Source organism: Chrysochloris asiatica, unplaced genomic scaffold (genome assembly GCF_000296735.1).
Source record: "Chrysochloris asiatica unplaced genomic scaffold, ChrAsi1.0 scaffold00261, whole genome shotgun sequence".
NCBI classification, from domain to species: domain Eukaryota; kingdom Metazoa; phylum Chordata; class Mammalia; order Afrosoricida; family Chrysochloridae; genus Chrysochloris; species Chrysochloris asiatica.
This window is the reverse complement of record NW_006408779.1, coordinates 3,281,703-3,294,888: the sequence shown is the minus strand read 5'-3', so window position 1 is coordinate 3,294,888 and position 13,186 is coordinate 3,281,703. Positions and strand designations below refer to the sequence as shown.

The 13,186-nt window shown below is 46.1% G+C and overlaps 1 protein-coding gene across 1 annotated transcript in view; it reads left to right on the top strand.

The window, feature by feature from the left end:
- Positions 1-13,186, top strand: part of POLE (polymerase (DNA directed), epsilon, catalytic subunit) — a 59,929-nt gene that overhangs the window by 45,187 nt on the left and 1,556 nt on the right. The window contains exons 42-51 of the mRNA XM_006874089.1: positions 4,622-4,796; positions 5,277-5,439; positions 6,171-6,302; positions 6,445-6,638; positions 10,873-11,073; positions 11,294-11,419; positions 11,852-11,941; positions 12,027-12,139; positions 12,696-12,761; positions 12,835-12,901. Coding sequence (XP_006874151.1) covers positions 4,622-4,796; positions 5,277-5,439; positions 6,171-6,302; positions 6,445-6,638; positions 10,873-11,073; positions 11,294-11,419; positions 11,852-11,941; positions 12,027-12,139; positions 12,696-12,761; positions 12,835-12,901 — 1,327 coding nt within the window. The remainder of the gene's footprint in view (positions 1-4,621; positions 4,797-5,276; positions 5,440-6,170; positions 6,303-6,444; positions 6,639-10,872; positions 11,074-11,293; positions 11,420-11,851; positions 11,942-12,026; positions 12,140-12,695; positions 12,762-12,834; positions 12,902-13,186) is intronic.

Genomic DNA, 13,186 nt, shown 5'->3' with positions numbered 1-13,186 from the left:
CGGAAGCAGCAGTCAAGAAATCAGACGACGTATTGCATTGGGCAAATGTGCTGCACAAGAACTTTTTAAAGTATTGAACAGCAAAGATGTCAGCTTGAGGACTAAGGTGCGCCTGACCCAAGCCATGGTATTTTTAATAACCTCATATGCATGCGAAAGCTGGACAGTGAATAGGGAGGACCGTAGAAGAATTGATGCTTCTGAGTTATGGTGTTGGAGGGGACTATTGGTGTTGGAGGGGACTAGTTCCATGGGCTTAAAAAAAAAAAAAAAAAAAGTGCCATGGGCTGCCAAAAAAACTTGGAAGAAGTACAGCCAGAGTGCTCCTTGGAGGCCAAGATGGCCAAAATTTTTTGGTTTTGTTGGTAATGAATTATATCTGCTCTTGTTTGTCTGAAAAAAAACTGTATTTTACCTTCATGTTATAGATATATTTTTCTTGTGTAAAAGTTACTGGGAATAAAGATATTTCACTGGGCCATTGTGAGTCAGAATTGACTTGACAGCATCAGGTTTATTATAGAACCCTAAGTGGTTTCCTCCCTGCCAGTTCTTGAAGGCGTTCTCCACTGCCTTCCTGTGCATTGGTCCTGATGAAAAGCTGACTGCCATCATAGTGTATCTTTCTTTCCTCTGGCTACTTTTAAGATTTTTTCTTTATCTCTGCCTTTAAGCTGTGTGATTATAATGTGTCTTGGTGTTGTTTCTTAATAGTTCTTGTACTTTGGGTTTATTGGATCTGTAAGTTATGATTTCAAATTTTCAAAAATTAGGATTTTTTCCAGCTATTATTCTTAAAATATTATTTTCCTCTCCCCCATTCCTTTGGGAACTTCAATGACACACATACAGGTGGGCTTCACAAAGTGTACTCTTTTTCATGTGTGACTTGGTTGGAGGTTTATGGAGCAGATGAGTCTTCCATTCAGCAATTCATACACGTGTGTTTCATGTCAGTGTTTGCAGTTCCCACCATGTAACATAACTTTTCCCACTTCCTGTGTTTTCTGTTTGCATTTCTCCTTCTGAATTTTGTCATTGGGTAAACGTTACTTATTCTAAGGTGTGCGTCTCTCCTTGTTGTTACTGTTCCTCTTATAGGCCTTTGTAGTGTTGGGTTAGTTCCAGACCTGAAGGGTGGTGAACGGCCACTAGTCTCCAATCAACCAGTATGCTTGATCTTTTTTCATGATTTTGAGTTTTGTTTCATATTTTTCTCCCACTTTATCTAGGTTCTTTTATAATGTAATCCTTTCCAAAACCGTTGCTAGTGGTAAAATTCCATTATTTTAAAATTCCGTATTTTCCATGAACTTTTGGAAACTTTTTTGTGCTAGAGGCCACTTGAGGTTCCCTCCCAGTGTGCTGATTCTTTTTATTCACTTTGTGAAAATCTTTTTCCTCCGAGTTTCATGTAGTATGTCTTGTAACTTTTGATGGACTTCTGGTGTGGCGCTGTAGGATCAGCGCTGAACTGCGAACCACAAGGTCGGTGGTTCAAACTTACCAGCTGCTCCTCAGAAACCCTAAACAGGGTTGCTGTGGGTCGGAATGGACTCTATGGCACTTAACAACAACAACAACATAGCTTTTGAATGGGTGCTAAACATTGTGAATTTTACTTTATTATGTGTAGAATATACTAGAGCTTTGTTCTGGTACAGTTACGTTGCTTGGAAACAGATTGGTCCTCTGGAGTTTCTTTCTTTCTTTTTTTTTTTAAAAGATGTTAGGAGAGCCAGAGCAGCATTTAGCCTGGAGCGGATCATTCCTTACCTTGAGGCAGGGTTCTTCTGAGTACTCTACACACTGCCTCAGGAACCATGAGGCTTTCCAGACACTGTTCTGACCCTCTGTGAGGGCCAAGCACAGCTTCTTCTAATCCTTCTCAGTATTTCTTTCCTGGGTCTCATGCACACTCCAATAGTTCTCTGTGTAATACTCGAGGCCAACCCTCCAGCGGTCTGTGGCTCTCTCCCTGTGAACTCCCACTGCCTCAGTCTCCCCAAACTCTCAGCTCTCTCCTCTGCCTCCTGGGAGGGCACGGCTAGTCCCTGCTTCTCCGTCCAGATGGAGTGAAGCTCTCCTTAACATTAATTATGGTTTTGTGTATCATTGTTTCCCAGAGCTGATGAGGGATAGCAATTGAATGCACTTTACATTCATTTACAAGTAAGTGGGGGGTAAGTAGAGAAAGGGGTCCTGGTGTCACGCTGTAGAATAAGCACTGGGCCACTAACCACAAAGCCACCAGCAGCCCCTAGAAGCACTATATAGGGTCAACTATACACATGGACCTCACTAGATGGAATACATAGAAATCATATTGACTATATCTGTGGAAAGAGATATTGGAAAAGCTCCATATCATCAGCCAAAACAAGGCCAGGGCAGGCTAGAACCAACCATCATTGCTCATATGCAAGTTCAGGCTGAAACGGAAGAACATTGAAACAAGTCTACAAGAGCCAAACTATGGCCTTGGATAGATCCCACCTGAATTTAGAGATCATCTCAAGAACAGATTTGATGAATCAGACACTAAAGACCAAAGACCAGAAGAGTTGTGGGATGACATCAAGAACACCATACAGGAAGAAAGCAAAAGGTTAAGAAGACAAGGAAGAAGAAAAAGGTCAAAATGGATGTTAGAAGAGGCTCTGAAACTTGCTCTCCAGTGTAGAGATGCTAAAGCAAATGGAAGAAATGGGGAGGTAAAAAGAGTTGAACAGAAAATTTCAAAGGGCAGCTCAAGAAGACAAAATCAAATATTATAATGAAATCTACAAAGACCTGGAGTTAGGAAACCAAAGGAAAGAGAACACGCTCAGCATTTCTCAAGCTGAAAGAATTGAAGAAAACATCTTGCAATCCTAAAGAATTCTATGGGCAAAATACTGAATGATGTCAAAAGCATCAAAAAAAGGTGGAAGGAATACACAGAGTCACTGTGCCGGAAAGAAATGGTCCTTGTCCAGCCATTTCAAGAAGTAACATATGAGCAAAGCCAATGATACACTGATAGGGAACTGCCATATGTTCAACCCTGATTAAGATGAGGAGATGAAATGAAGGCTATCATGGCTAAAGTCAGATGGATCTTGGCTGAAAGCTGACAGTATCAGAAAGATGTTTGCCTGTGCTTTATTGACTGCAGAGGTTTTAGACAGCATGGGTCATGACAACTTATGGAGAATGAGTATTCTGGAACACTTAGTTGTGCTGATGAGGAACCTGTACATAAAGCAAGAGGCAATTGTTCGAACAGAACAAGGGGATTCTGAATGGTTTAAAATCAGGAAAGGTGTATTTCAGGGTTGTATTCTGTTTTTAAAATGTTTTATTGTGAATTATGTGATAGTTTACATGGAAGAACATACACTTTACATTCATTTTATTGTATATCCTTTCATTGCCATGGTTACAATCCCTTCCATGCATCATCAAACAACCAAAAGGTATACCCCGCAAGCCTGGCCCTCGGTCCTCAGCACACAGTCCCTCTCCCTCTCTGGGTCTAGAGTCCCCAGCTCCTCCATCTCTTCACATCATCGTCTCTGTCACCATCTCTGGTATCACTACGTCTCTGGGTAGGGACCCGCACTCCGCGCTTCTCCTATGATGGTCCCAGGGACTTCCACTCCTGGACTGCAAAGTCAACCACTCCCCTCCTTTTGCTACAGAACATCTGCCTTTGCATTTCCTACCCTCACAGTCAGTCCTGATAATGATTCACTATTGTACCTCAAGAATCCTATTCCCATCTCCTTTCATCAGCTCCGCCCAGACCGAATGTATACTACTCAGTGGAGATTCTACCTTCCTCCATACAAGGTTGTATTTTTCACCATACTTATTCAGTCTCTATGCTGAGCAAATAATTTGAGAAGTTGGACTAAGGTGCACCTGACCCAAGCCATGGTATTTTCAATAGCCTTATGTTCATGTGAAAATTGAACACTGAATAAAAAAGACTATAGAAGAGTTAATGCATTTGTGTTAGTGGTGTTGGAGAAGAATATTAAAAATACCATGGACTGCCAGAGATCAAACAAATCTGGACTGGAAGAAGTACAGATAGAATGCTCTTTAGAAGCCAGGATGGCCAGAGTTCATCTTTCATACATTGGATATATTATTAGGAGTGTTAAGTCCCTGAAGAAGGATGTCATGCTTGGTAAAGTGTAGGGTCAGTGAAAAGGAGAAGAACCCCCCAATGAGAGAGATTGGCACAATTGCATCAGCAGTGGTAGGCTGAAGCGTAACAAGGATGGTGAGGTGAGTGCAGGACAGTGTTGTATTCGCTTGGGCACAGGGTCACTGTGAGTTGGAACGACTCGATGTTGCCAAACGACAACAACATGATTCAGAACCAACTCAGCGGCACTTCACAACAAGAAGAGCTACCTGAAAGCTTGGTGCTTTGAAGTCACAAGACAGGCCTGACAGGCTGCTTCTGAAAGACAGCAATGTTGGAAGCCCTGGAACGCAGTTATACTCTGACACACATGGGGTTGCCAGGGGTCTGAACTGACTAAACAGCGTCTGGTTTGTTTGCTTGATGTTTTAGTGGGAAAGACATGATTTAATTTAAACAGTTTCTGCTTTGCTTCTTTTGCAGCATCCACTCTAAAGAAATCTTCCATTCTTTGACAATTTCTTTCTCTCGATGCTGGGAATTTCTTCTCTGGATGGACCCATCCAACTATGGGGGAATCAAAGGAAAAGTTTCCTCAGGCATTCACTGTGGACAGGTAAGAGGTACCCTTGTGGGGGAACTCGGCTATGGAATCAGAGTGGCTTGGGGGCCACTGTTCATCTTAGGGGTCACGTACCACACGCAGGCACTGTTCTAGGCTCTGGTGGCCCCACAGTGAACACAGCAGACTGTGTTTGTGGGGAAAAGGCCACAAGCAAACAGGCAGTAAATACAAACCACAGGATCAGCAATGGTAGAGGCTCAGAGTAAGCACAAAACAAGGTAAAGTTGTGGATAATGCAGGGGCAGGAGGTTGTCAAGACAGGGTGACCCAGGAGGCCTCTCCAGCGAGGTGGGGTTGAAGCTGAAATCTGTGGGAAGTGGGTGAAAAAGGAAGGAGAATGGAATGCGCTGGGTTGCAAAGTCAGTTTGATCCGCAAGGAGGCTGGGGTAAACCATCCGCTCCCCGGAAACCCTACACAGGGTTGCTATGGTCAGAACCAACTCGATGGCACTTCACAACAACAATGGGAGGAAAAGCTGTTGTGAAAACACAACTTTGTCTCTGGTGTTGTAGCGACATTCACTGGAAGGGGAGGAAGCAGAGAGAGAGGAAGAGGAGGGTGAGGAAGACCTTGAAGAAGCCAGAGTAGAGGATTTACTGGAAAACAGCTGGAACATTTTGCAGTATTTGCCACAGACAGCCTCCTGCCAGAGCTACTTTCTCATGATCGTCTCAGGTGAGTGAGGACAAACTGGCCCAGGTGGGGTTGCCCCCCACACCAGAGTCTAGACAGGGTCATGCACTGTCTGCCAGTGCATCTGGGACGCAGTGAACCTGTGTGAAGGTGAACAGATTGCATCTGACGTGAGTGCGACTTAGCTCAGAGGCACCCACTGTGCCTCCCCAATGTTGGTCTACCCCAGAAGTGCTGGGTTGGGGAGAACCCCTCAATCTCTGGGTGCTGAGGACAGACACTCCCGCTCCCAAGTGGGCACCAGAGGTGCTCAGATCTGCTCCAAAGAGCCGTTTCTGGTGGCGCCATCATACACCAAGAAATGAGGTTCGAGACTGTAGGTGCCACCATCCCCAGCTGTTCTGCGGCCTCTCTCAATGGTGTAAGACACTTTTAGAGTCTGCTGGTCCAGCTTCCCAAGGTACAGAAACTGAACACCTGGTAGTTCGGTCAAACTGTTCAGGATAAGCATTGTGATTGAACTGCCAGCAGAGAAGCATACACATACGTACATACACATACATACAAGCATACACAAACTTACATAAACATACACATACAAACATACACATACATGCATAAACATACACATATGCATACATGCACAAACACACACACACACACACACACACATCCTCATGTCAGCAGGGACAGGTGTTTTGTCACAGGGTTCAGATGCAGACTAGGGAAGGGTGCCTCAGGCCTCTCGCACGCTCACCTGCTCTTTCTCACAGCATACATTGTGGCTGTGTACCACAGTATGAAGGAAGAGCTGAGGCGTAGTGCTCCGGGGAGCACCCCCGTGAAGAGGAGAGGGGCCAGCCAGTTCTCCCAGGAGGCAGAGGGTGCAGCTGGAGCCTTGCCTGGTGAGTGCTGGGGTCCACATTTGTGGGCACATCAGGTGGTCTACACAGGTTCCAAGGCCTGAGACCTTCTCCGCCACCCCCTACCATCAGAAATGTCATCAGTTCGTGATGGTGACAAACTCAGTGACCCTTCTTTCCCCAGGAATGATCACCTTCTCTCAAGACTATGTGGCAAACGAGCTCACCCAGAACTTCTTCACCATCACTCAGAAGATTCAGAAGAAAGTTACAGGCTCTCGGAATTCAACAGAACCCTCGGAGATGTTTCCTCAGCTCCCGGGTTCTCACCTGCTGCTCAACAACCCGGCCCTGGAGTTCATCAAATCTGTGTGCAAGGTGAGGATGCATGTGTGAGCACACACATACTCCCTGGGACCCATGAAGCTCGGCAGCGTGCTATTGCTGAGCTGAGCAGGACTCGGAGGGAGACGGATAATCGTGGAGAATAGGACTAAGTGGATATGAAATGGGAAACAGAGCTTAAGGACAGAACCCAGCTGCATTCTGAAGGTGGTGCTAGAGCTGAGAGCCGTCGTGGCCAGGAGAACAGCAAACCTGAAATGGGTGGAATGTTCTAGATGCGGTGTGGAGCCCCACAGGAAGAGTTTTGGTTCCCTTTGTGGATCTGACTTTGACAAAATGCTCAGTCGTGCATCCACCCTGCAAAGCAGATGCAGTCACATCTCACTTTATGGTGCTTCACTTGATTGTATTTCACAGAAATCGGTTTTTATAAACTGAAGGTTTGTGTTGTTGTTGTTAGGTGCTGTGTGAGTAACTTCCAACTCAGAGCAATCCTGTGCACAACAGAACGAAACCAGGCCCAGTCCCGCGTCCTCTCCTCTCACAGTTGTCATGTGTGATACCGTTGTTGAGCCACACTGTCATTTCATCTCCGTGAGGGCCTTCCTCTTTCTCTAACCCTCTGCTTTTCTAAGCTTCATGTCCTTCTCTAGAAACTGCTTGGCCCCGCCTGATGATATGTCCAGTGTACAAGAGACGAAGTCTCGTCACAAGGAGCATTCTAGCTGTACTTACTCCAAGACAGATGTGTCTGTTCTGACACTCCATGGTACTTTAAATCCTCTTCTCCAACACCATAATCAAGTGCATCAGTTCTTCTACAGGCTTGCCTCCTCATCGTCAAACTTTTACATGCTTATGATGCAGTTGAAAATATTATGGCTGAGGTCAGGCACACCTTTGTTTTCAAAGTGACATCTTTGCTCTTTAACATTTTAAAGAGGTCTTTTGAGGCAGAGACGATGACTTGGAGAGATGGAGCGGCTGGGGACTCTAGATCCAGAGAGGGAGAGGGGCTGTGTGCTGACAACCGAGGGACAGGCTTGCAAGGTATCCTTTGGTTGTTTGATGGTGCATGGAGGGGATTGTAACCATGGCAATGCAACGATACACAATAGGATTAAAAAAAAAAAGAGGTCTTTTGCAGCAGATTTGCCTGATGCAACACAATTCATTTGATTTCTTGACTGCTGCCTCCCTGAGCACTGATTACCAGTCAAAGCAAAAGGTAGTCTCTGACAACTTCAGTCTTTTCTCCGTTTATCATGATGCTGTTTGTTGGTTCAGTGGTGAGGATTTTCATTTTCTTTACATTGAGTGCCATCCATACTGAAGGCTGTGGTCTTTGATCTACATCAGTATTTCAAGTCCTGTTTGTTTCCAAGCAAGTAAGGTTATGTCATCTCCATATTACAGGTTTTTAATGAGTCTTCCTCTAATCCTGATGTCACATCCTTCTTTATAATCCAGTTTTTCAGATTATTTGCTTATCATACAGATTGAATAAGTAAGTATGGTGAAGACCTTGGCACATACCTTTCCTAATTTTAAACCAGTCAGAATCCCCTTGTTCTGTTTGAATGGCTGCATCTTGGAGAATAGGGCTAAGTGTTAAGTGTTAACACTAACATAGTTAAGTGTTCTAGAATACCCATTCTTCTAATGCTTTTGCATAGTCAATGAAGCACAAGTAAATTTCTTTCTGGCATTCTCTGCTTTTAGCCAAGATCCATCTGACATAAGCAATGATATCCCAAGTTCCACATCCTATTCTGAATGAGTGCAGCTAAAATTTCTGGTAGCTCCCTGTCAATGTACAACTGCAATCCTTTTTTTAATTATCTTCAGTAAAATTTTGCTTGCATGTGGTATTAATTATATTGTTTGATGATTTCTGCATCCCACTGGGTCACCTTTCTTTGGAATGGGCACAAATATTGATCTCTTTCAATTGGTTGGCCAGGTCACTATCTTCCAAATTTCTTGACCCAGCTAAGTGAGTCCTCCAAGCAATGCCTCCGTTTATTGGAACATTTCATTTTGTATCGCACCAATTTATGGAGCCTTGTTTTTACCAGTGCCTTCAGTGCACCATGGAATTTTTACTTCAGTATCATCGGGTTTTGATTATATGATGATCTCTTTTTTTTTTAAGTTTTATTGTGAATTATGTGACAGTTTACATGGGAGAATATCAGTTTTACATTCATCCTATCATATATTGTTTCATTGCCGCGGTTACAATCCCCTCCACTCATCACCAATCAATGAAAGGGTACATCCTATAAGTCTGCTTCCCATCCCCTACCCCCGGTTGTCAGCACACAGCCTCTTTCCCTCCCTGGATCCTGAGTCCCCAGCTGCTCCATCTCTCCATGTCATCATCTCTGTCTCCATCTCGGGGATTACTGTCTCTCTGGGTAGGGTTCCACTCTCCGCTCTTCTCCCTTGATGGTCCCAGGGACCTCCGTTCCTAGGCTGAAAAATTAATCACTCCCCTCCTTGCTAAAAAATGTATACATTTACATTTCCAACCCTCACAATCAGTCCTGATAACAATTCTTCAGTATTGTATCACAAAAGACCCATCTGCATTTCATTTCATCAGCCCCACCTAGATATATTGTATACTACTCAGTGGAGATTCTACCTTCCTTCACACCCTCTGAATCTAGGTTCCCTCTTGAAAGCTTGTAAGCCAGTCACTTCTTGCCTTTGTAGCTCCCCTCCCCATTTTGGGTAGCCAATGTCCATGTTGCCCATCCCTGTCTACTCTGTGTATGGAGGGGGTGGGAATGATTCTTGCTGTAAAGATTAGTTCCCTCTTTTAAGCTGCTGCATCCATAGATGTAGGTCAAGTTCATCAAATTGTATCAGATTACTCTTTTTCCCCTATTCTTTCTTCTTCTGGTTGAATTCTGATCATCCAGTCATTGAAGCCAGGTCAAGTGGGTATTATCTGCAAGTGTGGGTATTCTTGTGCATATGCCCTCTCTTCTTATCCACTGGACGCTTCACTCTCCACTCTAGTCCTCTGTGGCTATGTCACTGACTCTGGGCCCAGGAGTCCACAGGTCTTGCCACACTGCTGGCCAACCAGGTCTCCACCCGGGTTCACAGGAGTCTATTGAATGTTGTAGGGCTCTTTCCATCTTCTTTTGATGCTTTCTGCATCATTCAGTATTTTGCCTGTGTTGTTGTTGATTTAAGTACCATCTAGTTGGTTCCAGTTCATCCGACCCTGTTTGGGTTTGCACCATCATCCTTGTTAAGAGTGCAGTGCTTATGCTATAGCACCACACCAGGATTTCATTTTGCCCATAGAATCCTTCAGTGTTGCCAGTTGAGGCTTGATTTTTTTCTTCGGTTCTTTCAGCTTAAGAACTTCTCTTTTATAACTCCAGGTCTTTGCATATTTCATTATAATATTTGAAGTTTGGGTGGCATAGACACAACGTCATATTTTGGTTCTTGTAGGGTTGGGTTTTAATTTTCTTCAACTTCAGCCAGAATTTGCATATAAGCAATTGATGGTCTGTTCCATAGTCATCTCTTGGCATTGTTTCGGCTAATGATATTAAGCTTTCCCACCATTTCTTCCCACAAAGGAAGTCAGCTTGATTCCTGGGTATTCCATTTGTTGTACTTGTGTGTATAGTCACCTTTTATGTTGTTTAAAAAGCGTTGCAGTCTGGTGCATTAACCCACAGTGCCACACCAGGACCCAGCTGATATTTAAAATACCCGTGGCATAGCTTTCAGAATCACAGCAACACATAAGCCACCACAGTATGACAAACGGACAGACGAGTGGTGGACAGTATTGATCACTGCTTTACTAATCACCCCAGCGCCGCTTTCCAGCCACGGTGGTTTAATCTGCTGCTTCTGGGCTGGGTCATGTGGTGGTTCTGCTGTTGTCCCTGGAGAGGGTTGGCATGTTTCTGGGTCCGTGTCTTTTATTATCTGTGTTTGAGGATGGAGTATGGTGAGAGAGTGTCTGTGAGTAGGCCATCTCTCAGGCACCTTTCCCAAATGGTTGTGAGTTCGAGTCAGCTGGGTGCACTCTGGGAGTTGGGGGCAGGTGCCGAGAGGAACATTGGCGGAATCTGTGGGGCGCTGGCAGTACATCCAGAGGATCTGGAAACTTCATGTGAATCATGCTGACCGCTTAGGCCTCGGGGGCATGGGGCACTGAGAAGGCCCACAGCTTTGGGACAGTGTCTGTGTCCCAGTGGCAGTAATAGCCGGGCACACTGTCCTGCAGGTGCTGTCCCTAGACACGAACATCACGAACCAGGTCAACAAGCTGCGCCGGGACCTGTTACGTCTGGTGGGTGTTGGTGAGTTCTCACCAGAGGCGCAGTTTCAAGACCCCTGCCGCTCCCATGTGCTCCCAGAGGTCATCTGTCGAAGCTGCAACTTCTGCCGGGACCTGGACCTATGCAAAGACTCTGCCTTCTCCCAGGTGGGCCCGCCGACAGCCCCTACTCCCTACTGTGCAGCCTTGCCCAAGCCACTTGCTTCCCTAGGCAGCCCCATCCTGTGAGTAAGGGAGAGGGGCCAGTGGTCAGCGCAGCCCTGGAACTGGCCAGTTCTGGCAGTGTGCATTAGTCCTTCCTGCAAGCGGGCCCGGGCTGGTGAGGCAGAAGGCCTAGACATGGCATGACTTGCCCTTCCTCTGCCAGGATGGGGGAGTCCTGCCTCAGTGGCTCTGCTCCAACTGTGAGGTGCCCTATGACCTGACTGTCATCGAGGCAGCCCTGGTGGATGCACTGCAGAAGAAGCTGATGGCCTTCACGCTGCAGGACCTGGTGAGCCAGCATGGAGGGCTGACGTGTCGCAGCAAAACTAGGCCCCTCCAGGCAGATGGTGTCTGTGCCAGTGACTTGCACTTGGTGGTGACTGCATGAGATTGTGTGAACTGTATATATGTGGGTATGTGCGTACATGCATGTGTGCATGTGTTTTGAGCATGTATGCAAAGTGTATGGAGAAATTCTCTTATCTTTTAATTCCATTTTTCCATGTACATTTTAAAGCCCCTTCATATATCCATGTGTATATGTGCATGTCTGGGGACTGAGTGTACATTTTGACACACATGTATGTGTATGTTTGGGAACACTAGCTGTCATTGGACTTTTCAAAGCAGCAAGCTAGAGTCCTGAGGGTAATGCTCTCTGAGGCCCCTGAAGGTTGGGGTGCACACACTGAGCTCAAGTGCTGACCGGCTTCCATCTCAGGTCTGCCTGAAGTGCAGCGGCATCAAGGAGACCAACATGCCTGTCCACTGCGGCTGTGCAGGCGACTTCGCCCTCACCATCCACACCAAGGTGCTCTGTCCCCACCCCCACCCCCCCAAGTCTCGGTCTTTCTCATCTGGGTCACAGGTCTTACTGTGGCTGTATTCCCTTATAGGTCTTCATGGAGCAGGTTGGAATCTTCCGGAACATTGCCCAGCACTACAATATGTCTTACCTACTGGAGACTCTGGAGTGGCTGCTGCAGAAGACGCCTTCCCCGGGCCACTAGTCAGCCACCTGGGCTCTGCTGAGCAGCCTGCACTGACCCTGAGGGAGCTCTTCTACCATGGGCACAGCAGGCTCACTAGGTTGTGGGGATCACCTGGGGGCCCATATTCCCTCAGCTGTCTGAGCAAGAGCAACCAGTCCCTCTCAGAGGCTCTTAAGCGCTCCCAGGCCTCTGGTGGGCAAACTGGTGCTGACCATACAGTGACCCAGGGACAGTCTCCTCTGAGGGAGGTCAGTGTGGTCCTGGAGGAAGCTCCTCCCACTGAATAAAGAATTGCACCTTCTTTTGTTCCCTGCACCTCCTTTAGTGGGTTGCATTGAAGAATGTCGTTCCCAACTTCAGCTCTGCCTCCTGGGAGGCTTTGTTCTGGGGCTCCTTTTTGATATATGCTATGAGCCTGTCACCTGGGACCGCTGTGTGGTGGGAGGGCCTGGGCCCAGGGCAGAGCACAGGGTTTCTTGTACCTGGTTCTTGCAGCCTGCACAGGGGGCTCAGCTGACACACAGTTGGCCTGGCAGCTCTAGGAACCCAGAGGGTCTCTGGTTGTACCTGCAGTACTACAGAGCGGGACCAGGAGATGAAATCGCGCCCACCCCAGCCTCGTTTGCACAGGAAGCTGGAGTAGGCGCAGTTTCAACAGGGACCCCCATAGCATTTCTTGCTGAGTAAACCTGCTCCGTCCTGTGTGGGCTAGGGTTCTGCAGAGGCACTTCATACCATACATCGGCTGTGAGCTCAATATCATCAGCCAGGGGCTGACGGTAAAACAAACCATCAATTGCTCTTATGCAAGTTCAAGCGGAAGAAAACGAAACAAAGTTGATGTAGAATACCAGAACAATGTTTACTTGTGTTTTATTGACTATGCAGAGGCATGTGACAATGCAAATCATAAAAAATTATGGGTAATATTTGCAAATAATGGAATTCCAGAATACTTCATTGTGCTCATGAGGAACTTGTAGAACTTGTACATAAAACAAGGGAATACTGAAAGGTTTAAAATCATGGGAAGTTTGTGTCAGGATTGTATGTCTTTACTAAAT